Consider the following 24300-nt stretch of genomic DNA (forward strand, 5'->3'; position numbering starts at 1 on the left):
CCAGCTCTAGGAAGGGTTCTGGTCGTCCCAAACGTCTTCCATTTAAGGATTATGGAGGCCACTGTGCTCTTAGGAACCTTAAGTGCAGCAGAAATTTTTTTGTAACCTTGGCCAGATCTGTGCCTTGCCACAATTCTGTCTCTGAGCTCTTCAGGCAGTTCCTTTGACCTCATGATTCTCATTTGCTCTGACATGCACTGTGAGCTGTAAGGTCTTATATAGACAGGTGTGTGGCTTTCCTAATCAAGTCCAATCAGTATAATCAAACACAGCTGGACTCAAATGAAGGTGTAGAACCATCTCAAGGATGATCAGAAGAAATGGACAGCACCTGAGTTAAATATATGAGTGTCACAGCAAAGGGTCTGAATACTTAGGACCATGTGATATTTCAGTTTTTCTTTTTAATAAATCTGCAAAATGTCAACAATTCTGTGTTTTTCTGTCAATATGGGGTGCTGTGTGTACATTAATGAGGAAAAAATGAACTTAAATGATTTTAGCAAATGGCTGCAATATAACAAAGAGTGAAAATGTAAGGGGTCTGAATACTTTCCGCACTCCACTGTATATATATATATATATATATATATATATATATATATATATATTATAAATTGGTTTGTTTTTAATACAGTTACAATATAAATGTAAAGTATTCATTTCTGGAAACAACATATATATTATTGTCTTTTCTTATGAATACAGCTTGAAATTTCCTTTATTCAGGAAGGGAATTCTTTGTAAGGATCAAAATATAGGCTATATAAAATGCCTGATGTAAACCATGTGTTTCTATTTGTTTGGCCATTCAAATGTTTAATTATTCCATCATTATTGTACAGAAACAATCAAGTCCAGCTTCTAATATGTCTAATAAAAGTATATCAAACTATATTATCATTTGCCATAATGTAACCACTTTTACATTAGATTTCAGTTCACAAACCACACCTGCTGCTACTATTGTGGGCATCAGTCAGACATTAATAAGACATGAATCCAGATGTTTTGTCAGATGTGATCGATCGCTCTGAAACAGTTGAGCTTGTTCTAATAAAGTGTAAATTATATGACAATGAAAGACTAAAGAGGCTCTTAGAATTGTTCAGTTAATCAGCTTTCACTGAAGAATTTGTTAAACAAAGATGCAACAGTGTTCAACACTGTTTAAATATTTAAAAGATACAGAGTTAATAATCTGGATTTAAGACTGACTGAATATTTAGTTGTTGTTTTTTTCCCTCAACGTCAATGCCTTACACTCCATCCCAGTAGATGGCGGTGTGCACCTTAAGCTGATCCATTACAGGCCAAAGAAGAAGAAGAACTTGAATGACTGAATGATGAATGAAATCGAAATTAAATCATTTTTTTTAAATATTATTTTTACTTTGTTACAAAAAAAAAATGTTGATCTCAGCGTTCTTGTTTTTACTCGCACACGGTAAGATATATGTTATGTTACAATCTCTGTTCTTGTCAGCTACAGTTTAAACAAAGCATGTATAGCCTAACGTACACGTGCTCAGCCATGTGGGCATTATTGCATCGCAGTGAGTAAATGAAGTCTATTAAAACTAAATCATTACACAAATGTTGAAATCTAATAAATCGTTATATAAACTGATAAGTGCAGGCTACATTGAATGTAATTTGAGTTGCTTTGAATCTGCCAAATAAATAGGCTATAGGCTAAATGAACATAAAACCAAAAGTTATGTTTTCAAAGTAGGCTACCTAAGTTACTAAAAATAAAATCAATATTTTGTAATTATAGCACCACTTTCTTAAGTGTTTTCGTGGAATAGGCTATAGTTCGATAATATTCGTAATGGGAAATATTTATTGTGATTTTGTGAAAATACTTGGCTGTACGGACGCACTTAAATATATTCGGGGAAAGCAGCTAATATGTGAAGTAAGCCTGATGGGTGACTGTGAAGGCTAAATAAATCAATGATGAACTTATGCTGTTTGTTTCATGAGTTACTTTATGAATGCAGCCATGTCTCTCACCCTTGGGATCTGTAGAAATCATTTATCTTGGCGCGGTAGTCGGTGTTACCGATAACGTTATTAAGGTCTTGACACCAAGAGCGATAACGATAATATAAATACAGTGAAGGATAAATGTCTCTTTATTGTAATCTCGCGCGCTTTAGTTTCCACATACTGAAAGTAACCTGCTACTGCGACACCAAATAAAAAACAGATGATTTGGGGAACATGAGATCCTTCAAAGAAGAGAGGAGTTGGGAATCCGTCACTCTGTGTAGAAATTTATCGTCTTCTAAAGATAAATTTTATTCATACTTGTGTACGAGTCAGTTTCATTATCTGTTGTTCTTGTTGCATTTACACGACTTTAACCAGTAGATGTCCTCAGCACGTATCGAGTACATCTAAAGAGCCTTCGGGTTGTGGCGTGGATGAAATCTGACCCAACAGACCAATGATGAACCAAACCAACTTGATTTCTTCTTTTAACCAATGCTCATGCAGTTTTACTCACATTGCATAAACACATTTTGGTATGCTTTGAAATGTTGCCTGGTGAAAATGAACCTAACCAGGAAGACAAAGAAACATTTGTAACAATTCAAGTCCCTGTTTTGTAGCAAAGCAAATGATCCACAGGTTTGAAAACAGCATTACTCCCTGTGAAATGTTTACTCTCCTGTCTCTGACTGGTTTATTTACTGGGGAGATCGCTACATGATTGGTTAACATATTTAAAGCCCACACAAACATATTCATAATGCTTTGTTGTTGAATATTTTGTCTCATAATCCCAGATTGAATTATGATTGACTGTTTATTTCTTCTGTAGGTTTTTTCAGCGTTTGTGCAGTCAGGGTGTCAGTGTCCGCGATAAAGGGAGACTCAGTCACTCTAGAGACTAATGATGCAACAGATAAGTATAAAAATATAAAATGGTATTTTAGTGACACTCGCATCGCTCAAATCACTGGAGATCTCAGTAGCTGTACAGATGTTGAGTGTAATGAAGGTACTGAGAGATTCAGAGACAGACTGAAGCTGGATCATCAGACTGGATCTCTGACCATCATGAACATCACAAACACAGACGCTGGACTGTATCATCTTGAGATCATCAACAATGGCAGCGACAGTGGAAAGTCCTTCAATGTTACTGTCAGTGGTGAGTCATTTAATGAATATTTTAAAGCAAGTTATACGTTTAATCACATCATTTTGTTTATTATAACTATTTAATTTAATCATTGATCATATTTTCTTATCTTTTTAAATGCATCTAATTTTTTAATAATAATAACTTTTAATGAATGAATGAATGATGCATTTATATAGCGCTTTATTGTGTAAGAAATAGCATGTAAAATGTTTTTTCCCCATTTCTTTCTTTTATGATCACACGACCAGTTATTTTGTTGTAGAGTTTTCTCTCCAGCAAGCTCAATCAGCTGTTGGTTTGTGTTTCAGGTCCATCAGATCATCAAATGAAGAGAAACCCAGTGAAGGAGGGAGAATCTGGTATAGTAAATATAGTACCTTGTCTGCTGTACCTTTGCACTTTGTAGTCTTGTGAAGTCAGCATTTCAATGTTCAGTTTCCATGTGTTCTTATTTTCCAGCTCTTTTTTTTTTTAGTTACCTCTGTAGTTTTAGCCTATTTATTATAATTTATGTACAATTTGTTTATGTACTCCTCCTCGTGTGATGTCTTATGTAGCACCATGCTCCTAGAGGAACGCTGTTTAGTTTCACTCTGGACAGGCTGTATAGAGATAAAATGACAATAAAGTGACTCTGACCCTGAGTATATCCTGCTATTGTATAATGTGATATTTTAAATGGATGGTTCACCCAAAAATAAAAATTCTGTCATTAATTACTCACCCTCATGTCAAACCCGTAAGACCTTCGTTCATCTTTGGAACACAAATTAAGATATTTTTGATGAAATCTGAGAGCTTTCTGACCCTGTGTAGACAGCAAGGGTCCTACCACGATCAAACACAGAAACGCAGTAAGGACATCGTTAAAATAATCCATGTGACATCAGTGGTTCAGCCATAAATTATGAAGCTACGAGAAATTTGTGCGCAAAGAAACAAAAATAACGACTTTAATTGTATTCGTCACTCTGGTGCCATTTTGGAGAGTATCACGAGGCATGCGTGTGTTTTTCTCTGAACGTAAACAAGCCACAGTGCATGCATGTTCTACATAAACAGCAGTACGCGCATATGTTGTTTACGTGTATCAAAATACACGCATGCGTCACGGTACTCTCCAAAATGGCACCAGAGTGACGGATAAAAAATCGTTTTGTTTTTTTTTGTTTTTGTTTTTTTTAATGAAGCTACGAGAATACTTTTTGTGCGCAAAGAGATCACAGTTGAACCACTGATGTCACATGGACTATTTTAACCATGTCATTACTCACTTTCTGGGCCTTGGTAGTTGTGTTGCTGTCTATGGAGGGTCAGAAAAGTTTTGAATTTCATCAAAAATATCTTAATTTGTGTTACAAATATGAATGAAGGTCTTACGGGTTTGGAACAACATTGGCAGTGACATAATTTTCATTTTTGGAGCCATCCCTTTAATGACAGTCATCATCACTCAAATCACTGGAGATTTCAGTTATATCTGTGCAGATGAGCAATGTAAAGACAGTGATTCAGAGACCGAGTGAAACTGAATCATGACTGCATTTCTGACCATCACAAACACAAGAACCACACACTTATTGTTGATAGTATTGTTTTCATTATGGCCTGTTTGAAAAAAGTAAAATAATTTAGGTCTCTGTGTTCACATGCATGTCAAAGTGACAGTTCTCATGCTTTATTTACATGAGAAAGGCAAAGTTAGACATTTTTCCAGTGAACGCTGCTGTTTCCAGTTCACAGTGCTGTACTGCTGTATGAACCGCTGTTTCTGAGAAAAAAAAAAACACACACAAGATGACACCATTAATTAGTCAAATCAATATAATAAAACTGATGACTAAAATAGAAAGATGGAGAGAAATGTTAGAAAATGCTGGATTATCATTCTTGATGTAATATTAATGACTGTCTGTCTTTATCATTACGGATTCAGGTCTGTCTTCAGCTGCTGAAGGAGGAATATATGCTGTTGTTGGTGTTGTTCTGCTGTTTACGGCTGCAGCAGTTACTGCTGTGATTTACTGTCGGAAACACCGGAAATCTACACAAGCAGGACTAAATGGCAAGCATTGCATACAGCTATATTGACAAGATAAGTTTTGTTCCAATTAACTCAAGTATTGTGTTTAATTTAATTTGTTGTTTTTGAAACAGGCATCATTAGTCTGCACAGTTACAATGAGGTGAGATACTGTATGTCTTTCTATCTGCAAAAAAATGTGAATTTACATATTGATTTCTGTGAGATCTGCAAATCTCACAATTATAAGTCTTTCTGAGATTTATGTGTATATGTAGTTTTATTCAGAAATTATTACATACAAAACACTGTTAAAAGAATATGGTGGAATTCTCTTTTAAATGTATGTCATATTATGTTATTGTATTAGTAAACAAAAATATTATGACGTTTTTGGATCTCTAGATACATTTATGGTGTGATCAGCCATGATTAGAAGCTTTAGTTAATCAGACTATTGCATTAATTTTCAATGGATTCAGCATTTTGTAAATATTATGAAATGCACTTGTTTCTATTTCATAAACTATTTGTTTTATCAGCTAGCAAGTCATGGTTAAACATAAAAGGCTTCACCATATGCATGTATGATGAAGCACAACAAAAAAGGAGCGCCAAGACATTTACTAAAATATGTATTAATAAAATACTTAAATATTTGTTGTTGGACTTCAAGAACATTAACTTGTAATGAGATACATTTACAGAAAAAATAATAATAACAGTAACATGTTCTTGTGTTCAGAAGACTGAATGTTCGTTCTACCTCTAACCAGATGACAAATTTGTTTTTGTTATCTATTTATTATCTATAATTAATGGGTTTTTTTGTTTGTTTGTGTGTGTGTGTGTGTGTGTGTGTGACTGAATCATCAATTCTGATCATTTGTTTTGCCTTCTGTGAATGTGTTTTCTTACAGGAGAATGGTGTTACACACTCGACTCCCTTATCAGAATGTGTTTTAACTGATGACTGCTGATAATGGGACATCACAGTAGCATGAATTATTATTTGGGTAACTTAGATGGGAAGTGAAGGAGAGGACTGGAAAAAGATCACTCTCAGAGAAGTGGGTGTACTCAGTACCAATTCTGATGTTTGCTGATTTGTACTAAATTATGTATAGTTGAAATGTGGAAACATACATTATTCCTTCTATTTTGTTTCAACATATGTATTGCACATTGGAAAGTAATATACTGTAAGCATACTTAATATCACTGGTGTCAAAAGTATTCACATTCATTACTCAGGTAGAAGTATAGATATTAGGGTTTAAAAAGACTTCTGTAGAAGTTGAAGTATCAACTCAAGCTTTTTATTCAAGTAAAAGTGTAAAAGTACTGGTTTCAAAACTACTTAAAGTATAAAAGTAAAAGTAATGTAAGGAAAAAAATGCCATTAAGGACAAAAGCTTAGGCCGTGCCACAGGGGCCTATTGTGCACTACCCCACCTCCTCAAAAAAACATTTTTCTAAAGGCCATAATGACTATAATGTTATATTAAAATGTTAATGTTAATTGCACTAGGCTACCTGTTTCAGCCGCATATATGCCCATTCAAAATGAACGCATTTTAGTACAATGCAAATACATTAAAGAACCATATATGTGTACTACTGAGCATTAACGTGTTTCATGGAGCGGAAGATATGATGACTAGTTGTCTATAAGTATTGTAATGGTGCAAAAAGTCAAACTTCAGAGGAATGTCATCAGTAACCTTTATTGGAATGTAAATGTACACCCAAGCTTAGCTGCAGGAATCTGTGAAGGCAACGGACAAAAAAATTGCTGTACCCAGGGCAGGCTTAGTAACAATTACCCTTGTATGGTTGTCTATATACAATAAACATTAGTGCTGTCAAAATTAATGATTAATCCAAGTGATTAATCAAAAAAAATAAAATAAATAAAAAAACCTCAATCCTGGTTTGTACTATGCTCAATTCTATAGCTAATGGCAACAATGTCACATTTAACTAGAAGATGTAACAAACACTTTGGACTCAATCCTGTATGTACAACAACAGGGTACTCTACATCAGTTACATTCCGCTCGAGTTCTCTTCTTGAGTCTCTGCCACGGACATCTTCGTACTTGCCTACATACGTCTGCTGTGTCCAGTGTTGGGGGTAACGAGTTACAAAGTTAGTACCCTGATAGCACACGTACATCTCTGAGACGTCTATTTGACGTCTGCATTTACATCTGCAAGACGTATTTTTTAGGGTGTTTGCTCATCTGCAATACGTCTATAGGACGTCTCCTTTTAGATGTCAAATAGACGTCTATTAGATGTCTTTAAGATGTTTATGATTTAGAATGTATGTAAAACTGACATCTTACAGACGTCTGTCAGACGTTTATAGACAGCAGATGCTTTCCAGATCAAGAGATCTTTAACAGACATCTTGCAGACGTACATGTGCTATCTGGGTATAGCCTACTTATCACAACATTGTCAATCGCAAACGCTAATTTATTCAAACGTCTCTCTACCGAACTACTTACTGTAGCTTAATTTGCGGAGGACGAAGAAAAAGCACCCGTTTGATAAATGAGCCAGTAGTGGAGAAATAATAACTTTTAAGAAATAATCTTTTTTGAGTAACGACCCCAACACTGGGTCCTTGCTGGAGTGTGACGTGATTTGTGTCATGTGCAGATGCGATGGATCGCGTACAAACCAATAGGGTGTCAGAATGGTGTATGTTTATACTTCTCATCCAACCACAATCAAATTCACTCGATCCGGATGGCGCGATTTATCTGGATAGGTTTTTTTTTTTTTTGAACAATGACAAGCTGGAATGAAAACAAGCCGAAATGAAATACGAGTAACGAGGCTATTTTTAAAATGTAAGGAGTAGAAAGTACAGATAATGGCGTGAAAATGTAAGGAGTAGAAGTAAAAAGTCGGCTGAAAAATAATTACTCCAGTTAAGTATAGATACACAAAATTTCTACTTAAGTAAAGTAACGAAGTATTTGTACTTCGTTACTTGACACCTCTGCTTAATATACTGTTATTTTTTTTACATTCACTTTCTTTGTTCAGTTCCTGTTGCCTTAAGGTGATGCTCACTACTTTATTACTTCACATTATCTGTCCATTATCGATATTTCAATTTAAAAATGTAAAGTTGTGTTGGATATAAGTGTTTGTTAAATGATTCGATGTACATATAGATGTTATCAGTTATGTGCTTGGTATTTTTCTTTTCTTTTTTTTTTTCTTTTGTGTGTGTGTTTGTTTGTTTGTTTGTATTTTAGAATATAATCACTGTGTGATTGAAATGATAACCTTTGCTTGAATTTTCTGCATGCTCAGTCCGGACTCTATCACCACATTCCAGGACAGGAAAAGAACAGCAAACAATTATAAAGTATGTCTGACCCCAGTTTTAAACATCATCTGTTTGTTTGAATAATGGAAGAAAGCTTCTAATTGTGCAAACATCTGTTTCGTTCTCAGGTTTATCCTGTTCGATGTGGAGTATGAGATCTGTTCCCAGAGTCACTTATTCAGATATTATTTTTTTCTTTTGTATTATCCAAGAAAAACGATCTGTAAAGTGCAGCCTATATAACAACTGTTTTGTAATGGAAATGAATGTGAACGATTTTAGTCTGCACATTTGACAAATACTATTAATGCTGTAAAGCTGCTTTGACGCTGTATTTTTTAAATACTCCTAATACATGGAAAATACAGTTGAAAATGGACTTTGCTTTTCCATTTGAAATTTGGCAGTCGCTGTGCATTCATGAAAATGCAAACAGTAATGCAAGATTCACAATTGTTTGGATTGTCACAATTTGTCACATGTGGAAAACACAATTGAAAATATAATTTGCAATTCCTTTTGAAAATTGCCTGGAATATCCTTTCATAGATGGGCTCTATAGCAGAGCACACTGCTCTCAGCTGTAGATCTTTGCTTCAAAGCTTTCTAAGTGTTTGACGATAGTTCACCCAAAAATCACTCACTCTGGTCTGAAAGCTCTCGGATTTCATTTAAAATATCTTAACTTGTGTTCTGAAGATGAACGAAGGTCTTACGGGTTTGTAACGACATGAGGGTGAGTAATTAAGGACATAATTTTTGGGTGAACTGACCCTTTAACTACCCTAAGCAGTGTGCATCTACTTAGGAGTCTTTATATACTTGATATAAATTTTAGGACATCTTTAAATAATTTTGCATTCTCTTTCTTTTTAAATTTTAATTGTTGATGTCATTTCAAATAGTTAAACATAGTCAAAATGTAATGGTTAAACAGACATGTCATTCAGAACTCATTTTCTTATTGATTGCAACTGTATTTCTGTGATTTTTGCATTTTCTTGAAAAAAAAAGAAAGAAAGAAAATTGCATGTTTGTCATTGGTACAAATTTTAACACATTTGTGAATGTCAGTCGGCATTAAAAATAATTTTGAACAGTCTAAATAACCTGTATTCTTTATTATTTATTAATCCATAATTGTCTTGTTAAGCATATGCAAAATTATGAGAATAACCCAGCAAGAATAAACCAGAAACACAAAAATGCAAACACGTATATGGTAAAAATGACTATATCTTGGGTTTTCTCAGCAGCCTGCTCCTGCTGGGTCAAAATGTGTAAACCAGCATGCGTTCTGTCCAATATTTACCCAGTGCTGGGTTATTTTTAACCCAGCCATTTTACTCTGCAGAGGAGGAATGTGGCAAGGGGGTCCTTTAGAGTGAGAGCTGCCCCTGATATTCCCTGATTTTATTACATTTTAATGAATGTCTGACAGTGTTGACAAAAAGTGGGGACACAACTTTGAAACCTTATGAAACATGCATGTGTCACTGAAAAACAACCTTGCTTTGATACAAGATATTATTAAGTGTTGCTTTTCATCAAATGAGGTCTTTGTCATCATTTAAAAAAATAAATAAATAAATAAATAATAAAAAAAAAAAAACATTTTTATCCATTTTATAGCATATGAATGATTGAACCCTTTTCTGTGGACACACTGTTTTAGATGTAGTGAGAAGACAACAAGTGTAATAGATTTCACATAATAATGATAAAATTAAATTGAAGGGGATAATTGTGTTAAATACATTCTTAATCCCCATAACATTTACAATTGAAAATATATAGATTTTTTATTTTTATTTTTAAACAGCAGTTACAATTGCTGGACATGTTTTGTCCCATGGCTGAAATACCATAAATATTATGAATTTGGCATTATAACGGTTCACACATAGGCTAGCTACATAAAAATATATTAGCAGAGTATGCAATAATTAGAACTTTATTCCTGACTTTTTACTTTTCAGATACAGAGATACAGAGTTAATAAACAGAATTTAAGACTGACTGAATATGTATTTTTTTCTCTCCGTCAACGGCAATGCTTCATACTGCATCCAGTAGGTGGCGGAATATGCACATAAAGCTGGTTTAGGGTTTAAGCCATTACACATCAAAGAAGAAGGAGACGGTGCGCGAAAATTGAACGTGAATCCGATTTTTAAAATGTATGTTATTCTGTAAAAAAATAAATCGATGTATTGTGATTGCGGTGTTCTTGTTTGTACTCGCACATGGTAAGACATTTTATGTTTTATTCTCTGTTCTTGTCTGCTGTAAAAACGAAGCGTTTATCCAAAGCAACACTTTATATTCACTCTGAGGGGCGTTGCATTATACAGTCAGTACATGAAATCTATTAAAAACTAAATAATTACATAAATGTTGAAATCTATTAAATCGTTATATAAACTGATCTGAGTATAATTAATCTAATTTGAGTCGCTTTGAATAAAAACGTCTGCCAAATAATATATATATAGGCTAAATGAACATAAAACCAAACGTTTTCAAAGTAGCCCAGGTAGCCAAAATGATCCGGCCCGATAACGGCCCAAATCCGGCAAACCGGAAGAAATAACTCGGCCCGGATGCGGTTGCCGGACTCTTGTGAATTACGGGAGTGAATGACGCGCCAGAATCGGCCCGAATACACTGGCCCGAGTCCGGTTGCCAAAACTGAGCCGACACTGCCGGCATCGGGCCGCAATCACGCCAGCATAGATTATACAATTAGCCGGTACTGGCCCGAGTCTGGATACCAAATGGTAATGTATATGAAATACAAACCAATATTTATTTAATTAATAACAACAAACTTTACCAAAACAATATTAGCTTGTTTGCTATATAGCCTAAATGGATAAGAACTGTTCATGTAGTTCATTGGTTCTCTAAAAAATACAAAAAAATGTATTATTAAAGATTTCCTCCAGTTTTTTTAACAGTTGTTTCCACAAATATTACACACACACGTGCAGTTTCCCTCTCAATACCCCCCAATAAGAATGACACCATAAATGTAAAAATATGAGAATTTATTATTGAAAATTGACATCAACAAATGCATAAAAACACATTAGAACCTCTAAGATCTCCCAGGACCTCAGGTTTATCCTAAAAGAGGGACAGAAAAAGGAAAGAGAGATAAAGAGGGGACACATATAGACACAGTTAGTCAGATCTCAGTGAACTCAATGGTAAATGGTAAATTTGGAGCATACCTTAAGAAGAATTTCTTTGTTTTAGGACCTGCTCTCTTCTTCCATGCCATCTGTTTATAAACTTCTCAGTTTTTCCATCCAGCTCACTGCAGTATTTGCAGAAAAATAAATATATATATATATATATGTGTGTGTGTGTGTGTGTGTGTGTGTGTCAGTCTGGTATATGTGGCACAAGTTTGCCTATTTAAACATGAAGCTTAGCATAGAGACCAGGTAGGAAGAAGATCAAGAAAAAAGATATATACTGTATGTTATGTGGTCAAAAAGTCATTTCAGAAATTCAGACTACTTTTTCACTTTTTGCAGACATTATGTTGTAGATTTAATTTAAAACTAATACAGTTTTACAGTTTAAAAATGACAAAAAAAGAAAAAGGTCTATAAAAAGTTGGACACCCTGCATGGTCACTACTACTTGACCACTTACTCAAAATTACACCCTGAATCAAACAGTACAACAAAATTAATCTTAAGATATTATGTCCTAACCCATCTGATTACAATATCCTAAAAGAAACCATATATTTACACATCTACTCTATAGCAAAATATAACATTCAATTAAATGTAAAAAAAGGGAAATCCAAGGCACTCTTCTTCAAAATTATTTAAAAAGCCTTTATTTTGGCTATTTCATAATAGAAAATATAAAGGACATGGGAAAAAGCAACCATGTCTTCTTCCCGTGTCTTTTATATTTTCTATTATGAAATAGCCAAAATAAAGGCTTTTTAAATAATTTTGAAGAAGAGTGCCTTGATTTTTTTTACATTTACTTGAATTCCCGACCCCAAAGAGCACCCTCAGACATCTCGTTGAACTCCTGAGCACCCTGGACTTTTTTTTTTTGTCTTTCCAAGATAACATTCAATTACTTACATGGCATAGGTGAACTCTTTTCAGATGATCTTGACAAATGTGACAAAAAAATATAAAAAAGCAATCACAAAAATATTAGAAGTGTAGCAGGAACATTATTACACTATTCACATAATATGTTGTGTAATTAAATCATTTAAATTCACTAACAAACTACAAAATATATAACTTTTAAAACAGATCAGATTATGCTAGACTGTTAAATAAATAAATGAATAAATAACTGCTGCATGACATATGTGACCCTGGAGCACAAAACCAGTCTTAAGTCGCTGGGGTATATTTGTAGCAATAGCCAAAATACATTGTATGGGTCAAAATGATCAATTTTTCTTTTATGCCAAAAATCATTAGGATATTAAGTAAAGATCATGTTCCATGAAGATATTTTGTAAATTTCCTAACATAAATATATTAAAACTTAATTTTTGATTAGTAATATGCATTGCTAAGAGCTTCATTTAGGTAGTGATTTTCTCAATATTTTGATTTCATTTGCACCCTCAGATTCCAGATTTTCAAATTTGTATCTCAGCCAAATATTGTCCGATCCTAACAAACCGTACATCAATGGAAAGCTTATTTATTCAGCTTTCAGATTATGTATAAATCTCGATTTAGAAAAATTGACCCTTATGGCTGGTTTTGTAGTCCAGGGTCACATATATTTAATGAACCTAAATAAAAAAAAAATGTAGAAAATGTTTGACAGTCATCTTAAAAAATATATATACTTACAAAGCCAAAGACTTGTGACAAGTGCTGTGGAGCCTTTGTGGTGCAGCAGCTACTGACACAGAAACAAAAAGGAGAAAAAGAAAAGCATCATGCATTATCTGATATTGAGTATGTCTGTACAAACTGAACAAATCCAAGATGCAGGATGACAGCTAGACTGATCACTTACAACAATCGGATGACAATCTGAAAAAAGAAAGAAAAAAAGAATAAATATTTGAATATGACTTTTATTTCTTCCCTGGTGTATACACATGCATACATATTTTACTTTTATTGTAATTATTTGTTATTAAAAAGCAGAATTATTATTATTTTTACTATTATCATCTCATAAGGATAGGCTACATTGGCTTGTGTGAGTCTTCTGTCTCTCGCTCGCTCGATCACACACGCTGAGAGAGAGAGAGAGAGAGTGCGCGTTCAGTGTGCGTCAGTGTCGCGCGCTCTCACTAAGACAAATCTGAGACAGCACTGCTTAAATGTGAAAATATTAATGATAATTGTAAAATTAATATATAGGCTATATTGTTTTTTAACTAAGGTTACCTTGACCGACATGAATGTGAAACGAAAGGAGGTTTTCTCAGTTTTAGCAGATCTGCGCAAATGACGTCACACAGATATAATTGCCCCAGCTAACATAAGACCAGCGGGCCACTGGCGGGCGCCACCCGCGGTTCACTGGCGTTTTGCTCATCGTTATTCAAGTGGACCACCAGCGGCAGCCACCGCTTTTCCGACAGCAGTCCGCTGACGAGCCGCTGGTTTATAATACTGTTTTCTGGCGGTCCACGGGCGCAGTGGCGCCTCCAGAAATTTTTCATAGGGGTGGCCAGATGGGGCCACTTAAAATCTTGGGGTGGCACACCAAAACTATAAACCATAATTTCTGAATTTTATTCTACTGTTGTAGTAAACCAGCCTGTAGAAAACACTATCAGACACTATCGGTCTTCTTCGTCTTCTTTCTTAACTCTTTCACCGCCAGCATTTTTTTTTAAAAGTTTCCAGCCACCGCCAGCATTTTTGATGATTTTCACCTAACTTTGACGGCCCTCAGAATATTTTCTGCTATGAATATAAGAACATATTATATATCAAAATAAAGAACCAAGTCTCTGCTTTTAAACAAACAAACAAAAAATAATAATAAACTATTCTATTCTATCTTCATGTGTTCATGTTTTATGACCATTTGAATACAGGTGGGTACCATCAAAATACAACATTTTGGACAAAAACTGAGAAAATGCATTTTATCAAAGTAGTGCATTTTCATGCAAAATACATTCAGATGTCATATTCTTTCACCTGTAAATAATTATATGAATAATTTAAATTGCATTCAATAAACAGAACAAACAGACACACACACACACACACACACACATACATATGATTATACACACACACACACAGGCTACATACATAAATACATACATATGCATACATATACTGTACATCCACACACACACACACACGTCCACACACACACGTACAAACATATGATTACACACACACACACACACACACACACACACACACAGGCTACATACATACATATACTGTACATGCAGACAGATAGATAGATAGATAGATAGATAGATAGATAGATAGATAGATAGATAGATAGATAGATAGAGCCCACACACACACACACACACACACACACACACCCCTATTCAGATCGACGGATCGGTTATAACTACAGATGTTTCTGTGTCTTTAAATGTATCTCTCTCACTGACTACATCGTCTTCTATTCGCACCCTAAAGACCCGGAAGTCCCTTAACTCATTCAGGACATGCGCTAGGGCTTTCCTTACTGTAATACACCTAGAACGCGGATTGCCGTAAAAACTCGTCAATGGCGGGGAAGCGTTGTCTCTTAATTGACGAGATATCTCGTCAATGGCGTTGCTCGTCAATGGCGTTGAAAGAGTTAACTTCTTTTGAAATTGTTGACCGACGGGCACGCGCACGCGCTGAGCTGTTGCTGTCTGAGCACGCAACAGCGGCATGAACGGAGGGGCGGGAGAGGGCTGGCTACTGTGTGCGATCGAAGGTCTAGCGGCTTGCCTGCCTGGCTGTGCATTATGGACGAAATGCATAACTGATGCTACTAAAATTTATACTGGCCAGTGGGGTGGCCAATGGGGTGGCCAGGAGTCGGCCAGGGGTGGCCACCCCCTGGTGGCGCCAGTGCACGGGCGGTCCGTGGTTCATAATCTGTTCGATTAAAATGTCCTTGCACACAATAATGGATCAAAAACAATGTACAATAGCAATTGCAAATTTATTTTCAGTGAACAGAAACATACAAATGCATACAGTATATTTATCAGATGGTTTTATCCAATGTGACTTTCAAATAGAAGCATTCAGTTCACATATGTCCATACAAAAGTCAACCACAAAATTAACCATAGTTTAACTATGATTGTTGTAGTAAATTCACAGTAACTGCCATATAACCATGGTCTTACTACAGCATAGTAAACCTATAGTAACTACAAACTTCACCATGGTTTCAAAAACTATGGTTACCACAGATTTACTCCAGCATTACTAAAATATTACTTTAGTAGAACCATGATATCAAAACCTTAGTTTGAGAAAGACTAAAAAACCTTGATTACTACAGTTATGATTACTAGTTTTACCATAGTAAAAACATGGTTAACTGTTGTAAGGGTACACTGCTTTTCACAATCAAAGCAGCTTTAGACAATTTCAAGGTTTCAAAAAAAAATCCTATCAACAGCCTGAGGTGACTGTGACTCAATGGGGAGCATCTTCTGGCAACAAATTAATGTCTAGATGTCAATAACTCTAAGATAATACAAGTTATGTGTTCAAAGTCATGTTCAGTTAAACAGACAAACATTAAAGGGTAAGTTTGGGGAATTTAAATCCACTTTATACTGTCACAAAGTCTGTAATATGTAAATAAACAATATTCGGATAATGCAAAATATTATTTGGCTGACAAATAAATGGGTATATCTCATGGAACTCAGAGAAAGATTAAACATTGTTCGTTCACATATATTAACATCATAGTAATAATACAAAGTGGGTTGAAAATCACTCAACGTATACTTTAAGGCAATGATTGCAATACATAACATTTGTCAGGTTGGTATGTTCATCTATAGTTGCCATCATCTGGGTCTTCATGAGTGTTGGCAGTCACCACAAGTGAGGCTGGATCCAAGCTGTAGTAACACTGGGATGGACAACCTGAGAGATAGAAACAGGAAAACAAAAGGAGAAGAATTAGCATAGATGCTGTTCATATTATTTCAGGCAAAAGATGATCATGTGCATTTATTACTAGAGTACAAGGTTATGAGTTGTTATGTGAACGCTTGGCTAAAAGATGTATTTTTAATCTAGATTTAAACAGAGAGAGAGTGTCTGAGCCCCAAACATTATCAGAAGGCTATTCGAGAGTTTAAGAGTAAAATGCGAAAAATCTCTGCCTCCTTTACTGGACTTTGATATTCTGGGTACTGTCAATAGTCCAGAGTTTTGTGACATTATTTAGCTTACTTTGCTATAATTTGGTTAAATCGCAATCTGATTTTATTCTATATCTCTTAGTAAGCATATAATTTGTCCTCAGTATTCAGGGAACAGACACAGTCTCACTCTAAAAAGTAGTTTTATAGTCCATTCAAATAAAATGTTTTAATTGGTCAAACATTTAGAAGACTACAGCAAGTTATGTCATTTAAAATTTAACACTTTACTCCATGTGTTTTATATGTTACCTCAACTAAGATTTATTATTTGGGCATCATAAGAAATTGCGGGGGAACTAAAACATATTTTTATAGTTTAACAAAATTATTAAAAATGATTAACTGGTGCTTATCAATCACTAAAAACACAATTTACAACACATAATAGCCATTATTTAATAACAATCTCCATTTATAACATTTGTCATACAGACTAAACATACAGGCTTAAAGAAAAAAAGTCACCTACATCTCGGATGGCCTAAAGGTCAGTAAATTAACAGCAAATTTTCATGTTTGGGTGAACTATCCCTTTAAAGCTCCAGCTGACAAACATTACATCTGTAATACAACTGCAAAATTCAGTTTAAACTTTCATGAACTAAGAAAAACCTAAACAAGCTAAACAAAATGTTAGCAAACAAACATTTACAAATATTACTACTGTTCACAATTACATCTTTAAAATGAGGCAGAGGTCACAAAAAAAAATGAAGCAGGAGTTACAGTATATAAAATCAAGTCAAGTCACCTTTATTTATAATGCACTTTATACAATACTGATCGTGTCAAAGCAGCTTTACAGTCAAACAGGAACATAGTTTGTTAATAATGCAAGAGGACATTAACAAGTCATTTTTCCAGTTAAAGTCAGTTCATTGATGATTCAATGAAATCATCATTCGGTTCAGCTCTCTTCCAATAGTGTCTATGCAATCAGCCAAACGTCCCCAAATAAGCAAGCCAAAGGCGACAGCAGCAAGGACTCAAAACTCTATCGGTGACAGAAACTGAGTAGAAAACCTTGGGAGAAACCAGGCTCAGTCGAGGGGCAGTTCTCCTCTGGCCAGATGAAACCAGCATGGCATGGTTTAATTCCTGCACAGGTCAGATTGAGCAGAGGACTTGTCTGGTTCTCGTGGTCTTGTCCCGACGGCCAACGAGGTCTTCACTGGGGATCTGTCTCTGGAGCTCATCTAGCTGACATGGTCTCCGCTGACATTCAGGGCTGTAGAGGTCGTCTCTAGGTGCTGATCCACCATCTGATCTGGATACGGACTGGATCTGGGTGGCTATGGTGACCTCAGAATAAGAATGAAACAGACTAATATTAGCGTAGATGCCACTGAGAACAATAAAGCACATTATAATTGTAGAAAACACACATTTACACACATTACATGGAATGAAAACAATGAATAAATGTGTGATGAAGTCAAAACTTTGATAAATCAGAGCTCAATATACAGAGTTAGCATACATTCTCTGAAAACAGTTGCGATGCTAACGGACTTTTTCGAAGACACTATGAAGTAAATATTCAACAGAAGCGTATCAATTACAAGAAAGAAAAGTGTCAGGAACAGTTGTATGTAATATTTGTGTGATTTTAGGGACTAAACTCACCTGAAGACGGTGAAAACAGCAGCGAGAGACGCAGTGTTGCAGCTGTCAGTTGGAGAGTTGCCGCCCCGTTTCCATGGTAACTCCCTCCCTGCAGCGTTTGAGACTCAGAGCGCGCTCAAAACACGTCACAGTCACGCACAATTTAAATAAACTTTATATAGAACATAAACAACAACAAAAAAAAAATGTATTTAATTTGGAATTTTAATCGTTTTGTAGTTATATGACCCATTCATACATAGGTGTAAACTGCAACCCGCACGTGATAGTGGGACAAATTAGCAATTTTTATTTTTATTTTATTTTGTATTGTTTTTACGATCATTCAAACTATTTATTTCATTTCAAAATGTGCTTGCAGTTTTTATACTAAACTTTTGTTAATAATTAGAACTCTCACTATTTTTATTCAGTGCTTCAGATTCCTTTTAACTGTAAAAATGTAATGCAATACATAAATGTAATTAATATATATATAATTTATAATACAAAGATGTCATGTAAGAGCTCAGTAGAACAGGACAGACCCTCCGCTTGCCACTGGTGCACCGACGGAGGCCCAGCCGCGGCAAACAGCTGGTGGCGTGCCACCCAAAAAACGCAGACAGCTTTTTTAGATTGATCGGCTCGCCGATGGTGTGCCGACGGTGGTCCGACCGTATTAAGACGCTGAATTTGTGCCGCCCAAAAAACGCTGGTGGACCGCCAGGTCATTATTTGCTGGGTTTAGTCCCTAAAATCACACAAATATTACATAAAACTGTTCCTGACACTTTTCTTTCTTGTAATTGATACGCTTCTGTTGAATATTTACTTCATAAAGACGGTTTAGTGTCTTCGAAAAAGTCCGTTAGCATCGCAACTGTTTTCAGAGAATGTATGCTAACTCTGTATATTGAGCTCTGATTTATCAAAGTTTTGACTTCATCACACATTTATGTGTAGTTGGGAGATTTTAATAGCTTTGTAAAGGTTTTCTCAATGGGTTATTGGAATTAGACGAATTTATTTAGCCTAAAATATGTGCTGTAACTTCACTGTTAATCGGTGACGTCACTTAAAGGAGCATGTATTTACTGAATCTAGTTAAAACGTGATTTGATATTTAATGGCAAACAATTATTGATAAAAATTGTTCTGTGGTTTCTGGAGTAACACTTCTACAACAGAAGAGAAGCTCCAAGATATCTAAATGTCTGAAGGAAGCTGCTGACAGAGATAGAAACACAGGTAAGGTGCGTGAGAAAGCTCATTACATCACTTCATATATGCAAATATGTAGTGAAAAAATGCATATCATCTTTTTACAATTCTTTATTAAAGTTATTTTAAAGTTATTATTATTATTATTATTAAAGTTATTTTAAGAAGGTTTTGACATCCAAACATGAGTGAGTGATGTTAAAATGTATTTTATTTCTGTGATCAAAGATGAATTTTCAGCATCATCACTCTTCAGTTATACATGATGATTATTCAGAAATCATTCTAATATAATGATTTGCTGCTCAGGAAATATTCCTGATTCGTATTTTGTTTTGTGTGTATTATTCAGGATTCCTTAATTAACAAAGTTTAATATGAACAGTGTTTATTTGAAACAAAAATATTTACTCTCACTTCTCATCAATTTAATGCATCCTTGCTGAATAAAAATGAATTTATTAAAAAACCTCACTGACTGTAAACTTTAGAACAGTATTGTGCCATTTAAAGGTCTGGAGTCTATTTAACAATGAATCCTGAGAAGAAGAAAAAAAAAAAAAAGTTTATCAGCACAATCAGAAATGTTTCTTGAGCAGCAAATCAGATTTATTTTTGAAGGATCATATGACACTGAAGACTGGAGTAATGATGTTAAATTCAGCTTTGATCACAGCAATACATTACAATTTTAATAATAAAAAAAACTGTTCTCTTGAATTGTAATATCATTTCACAATGTTATTGTTTTAACTGTTTTTTGAGTTGTGAGTATAAGAGACTTCTTTCAAAGATGTAAAAATCCTACTGACCCCAGACTTTTTAACAGTTGTGTAAATTAGTTATGATGTTCCTCCCACTTCAGTAATACTGCGCATATGTACATAAAATCCAATTAACAAAATGTTGAAAGGGCAAAAATATTTGGTTACACTTTATTTTGATAGTCCACTTTAGACATTCTACTAACTGTAAGTAACTTTGTAACTACGTGTCAACTAATTCTCATTAATTTGCAACTACATGTCTACTAACTCTCAGTAGGATAGGTTTAGGGTTAATAGAATAAGTTGACATATACTTGTAAAGTTTCTCATAGTCAGTATGCTGTATGTTGTAGACCCATAAAAATAAAGTGTTAGAAGATATTAAGCAGAGAGTCTACTAATACTCTAATGACTGCTAGTTGACATGTAGTTGCAAAGTTACTTACTGTTAGTAGAATGTCTAAAGTGGACTATCAAAATAAAGTGTTACCAAATATTTAAGTTGAACTCTTTTTATTGCTTGTGCTTAGTTGAGAAGACATATTAAGTCTGCACAAATATATTTAAAAAAATATTAAATGAATGGTTATTTTCAAATCCAGTCAACAATCAGAATGCTAAATGTTGACTAAACTAATAAAAACAAATCCAGCCAACACTGAGATCATTCTGCACGTGCACGAGCCTGAGTGACTTCACGGGACAAACAGCGCCGCCATCTTGTCAAGTTCACGAGTCAGGTGAGTTGCACTAAATAAATGTTATTTTTAGACTAAATTTAATGAGAAAATCATGCAACATATCCAACTTTTTGAGTGGACATTTAGAAAGTGTTTTATGAGTTGTTAAGTGGATATAATTTAATTATTTTAACTTAAAATGTACTTTTCTTTCTCCATCAGGGTGTGGCCAAAGGTTTCATTGGTGCTTTGTCATCACTGCAAGATTTCAGATGCAACCCAGTCAGTTCTTCCAAAGCACCAAACACCAGACCGCTCCACTACAACTACATACTGTGTGTACCTTCAAGACTAGGAGTTTATTGTTTTCATTCCATGTAATGTGTGTAAATGTGTGTTTTCTACAATTATAATGTGCTTTATTGTTCTCAGTGGCATCTACGCTAATATTAGTCTGTTTCATTCTTATTCTGAGGTCACCATAGCCACCCAGATCCAGTCCGTATCCAGATCAGATGGTGGATCAGCACCTAGAGACGACCTCTACAGCCCTGAATGTCAGCGGAGACCATGTCAGCTAGATGAGCTCCAGAGACAGATCCCCAGTGAAGACCTCGTTGGCCATCGGGACAAGACCACGAGAACCAGACAAGTCCTCTGCTCAATCTGACCTGTGCAGGAATTAAACCATGCCATGCTGGTTTCGTCTGGCCAGAGGAGAACTGCCCCTCGACTGAGCCTGGTTTCTCCCAAGGTTTTCTACTCAGTTTCTGTCACCGATAGAGTTTTGAGTCCTTGCTGCTGTCGCCTTTGGCTTGCTTATTTGGGGACGTTTGGCTGATTGCATAGACACTATTGGAAGAGAGCTGAACCGAATGATGATTTCATTGAATCATCAATGAACTGACTTTAACTGGAAAAATGACTTGTTAATGTCCTCTTGCATTATTAACAAACTATTTTCCTGTTTGACTGTAAAGCTGCTTTGACACGATCAGTATTGTATAAAGTGCATTATAAATAAAGGTGACTTGACTTGATTTTATATACTGTAACTCCTGCTTCATTTTTTTGTGACCTCTGCCTCATTTTAAAGATGTAATTGTGAACAGTAGTAATATTTGTAAATGTTTGTTTGCTAACATTTTGTTTAGCTTGTTTAGGTTTTTCTTAGTTCATTAAAGTTTAAACTGAATTTTGCAGTTGTATTACAGATGTAATGTTTGTCAGCTGGAGCTTTAAAGGGATAGTTCACCCAAAATGAAAATTTGCTGTTAATTTACTGACCTTTAGGCCATCCGAGATGTAGGTGACTTTTTTCTTTAAGCCTGTATGTTTAGTCTGTATGACAAATGTTATAAATGGAGATTGTTATTAAATAATGGCTATTATGTGTTGTAAATTGTGTTTTTAGTGATTGATAAACACCAGTTAATCATTTTAATAATTTTGTTAAACTATAAAAATATGTTTTAGTTCCCCTTAATTTCTTATGATGCCCAAATAATAAATCTTAGTTGAGGTAACATATAAAACACATGGAGTAAAGTGTTAAATTTTAATTGACATAACTTGCTGTAGTCTTCTAAATGTTTGACCAATTAAAACATTTTATTTGAATGGACTATAAAACTACTTTTTAGAGTGAGACTGTGTCTGTTCCCTGAATACTGAGGACAAATTATATGCTTACTAAGAGATATAGAATAAAATCAGATTGCGATTTAACCAAATTATAGCAAAGTAAGCTAAATAATGTCACAAAACTCTGGACTATTGACAGTACCCAGAATATCAAAGTCCAGTAAAGGAGGCAGAGATTTTTCGATTTTACTCTTAAACTCTCGAATAGCCTTCTGATAATGTTTGGGGCTCAGACACTCTCTCTCTGTTTAAATCTAGATTAAAATACATCTTTTAGCCAAGCGTTCACATAACAACTCATAACCTTGTACTCTAGTAATAAATGCACATGATCATCTTTTGCCTGAAATAATATGAACAGCATCTATGCTAATTCTTCTCCTTTTGTTTTCCTGTTTCTATCTCTCAGGTTTCCATCCCAGTGTTACTACAGCTTGGATCCAGCCTCACTTGTGGTGACTGCCAACACTCATGAAGACCCAGATGATGGCAACTATAGATGAACATACCAACCTGACAAATGTTATGTATTGTAATCATTGCCTTAAAGTATACGTTGAGTGATTTTCAACCCACTTTGTATTGTTACTATGATGGTAATATATGTGAACGAACAATGTTTAATCTTTCTCTGAGTTCCATGAGATATACCCATTTATTTGTCAGCCAAATAATATTTTGCATTATCCGAATATTGTTTATTTACATATTACAGACTTTGTGACAGTATAAAGTGGATTTAAATTCCCAAACTTACCCTTTAATGTTTGTCTGTTTAACTGAACATGACTTTGAACACATAACTTGTATTATCTTAGAGTTATTGACATATAGACATTAATTTGTTGCCAGAAGATGCTCCCCATTGAGTCACAGTCACCTCAGGCTGTTGATAGGATTTTTGAAACCTTGAAATTTTCTAAAGCTGCTTTGATTGTGAAAAGCAGTGTACCCTTACAACAGTTAACCATGTTTTTACTATGGTAAAACTAGTAATCATAACTGTAGTAATCAGGGTTTTTAGTTTTCTCAAACTAAGGTTTTGATATCATGGTTCTACTAAAGTAATATTTTAGTAATGCTGGAGTAAAACTGTGGTAACCATAGTTTTTGAAACCATGGTGAAGTTTGTAGTTACTATAGGTTTACTATGCTGTAGTAAGACCATGGTTATATGGCAGTTACTGTGAATTTACTACAACAATCATAGTTAAACCATGGTTAATTTTGTGGTTGACTTTTGTATGGACATATGTGAACTGAATGCTTCTATTTGAAAGTCACATTGGATAAAACCATCTGATAAATATACTGTATGCATTTGTATGTTTCTGTTCACTGAAAATAAATTTGCAATTGCTATTGTACATTGTTTTTGATCCATTATTGTGTGCAAGGACATTTTAATCGAACAGATTATGAACCACGGACCGCCCGTGGACCGCCAGAAAACAGTATT

General features: G+C 34.8%; 1 protein-coding gene and 1 long non-coding RNA gene across 3 annotated transcripts; one reads left to right on the top strand and one right to left on the bottom strand.

The window, feature by feature from the left end:
• Positions 1-1320: 1320 nt before the first annotated feature.
• On the top strand, positions 1321-9823 carry LOC131530300 (uncharacterized). Of its 2 annotated transcripts, XR_009268353.1 has the most exons (7): positions 1321-1447; positions 2834-3166; positions 3469-3519; positions 5097-5225; positions 5318-5346; positions 6104-8574; positions 8664-9823. XR_009268353.1 is itself a non-coding variant. In XM_058760490.1 (6 exons), exons 1-6 carry the CDS (start codon positions 1411-1413, stop codon positions 6161-6163), a joined length of 639 nt encoding a protein of 212 aa, XP_058616473.1. In that variant the 5' UTR covers positions 1321-1410; the 3' UTR covers positions 6164-9823. The 2 variants fall into 2 exon arrangements, 1 of the variants encoding a protein (XP_058616473.1); XM_058760490.1 differs by having other exon boundaries at positions 6104-9823.
• Positions 9824-11722: 1899 nt separating this feature from the next.
• On the bottom strand, positions 11723-14301 carry LOC131530304 (uncharacterized). Its single transcript, XR_009268359.1, has 3 exons — positions 13392-14301; positions 12654-12682; positions 11723-11857 (listed from the first exon to the last, which is right to left on the bottom strand). It is a non-coding gene; the product is annotated as an uncharacterized LOC131530304 (long non-coding RNA).
• Positions 14302-24300: the final 9999 nt, after the last annotated feature.

The sequence above is a fragment of the Onychostoma macrolepis genome, chromosome 22 (assembly GCF_012432095.1).
Source record: "Onychostoma macrolepis isolate SWU-2019 chromosome 22, ASM1243209v1, whole genome shotgun sequence".
Lineage (NCBI taxonomy): Eukaryota > Metazoa > Chordata > Actinopteri > Cypriniformes > Cyprinidae > Onychostoma > Onychostoma macrolepis.

Excerpts from the sequence above, each read along its gene's own strand:
- LOC131530300 (XM_058760490.1), top strand. The coding sequence starts at position 1,411 with ATGTTGATCTCAGCGTTCTTGTTTTTACTCGCACACG. Across the intron at positions 1,448-2,833 it reads CTTGTTTTTACTCGCACACG|GTTTTTTCAGCGTTTGTGCA; the intron begins GTAAGATATATG and ends TTTCTTCTGTAG. Across the intron at positions 5,347-6,103 it reads GTCTGCACAGTTACAATGAG|GAGAATGGTGTTACACACTC; the intron begins GTGAGATACTGT and ends GTTTTCTTACAG.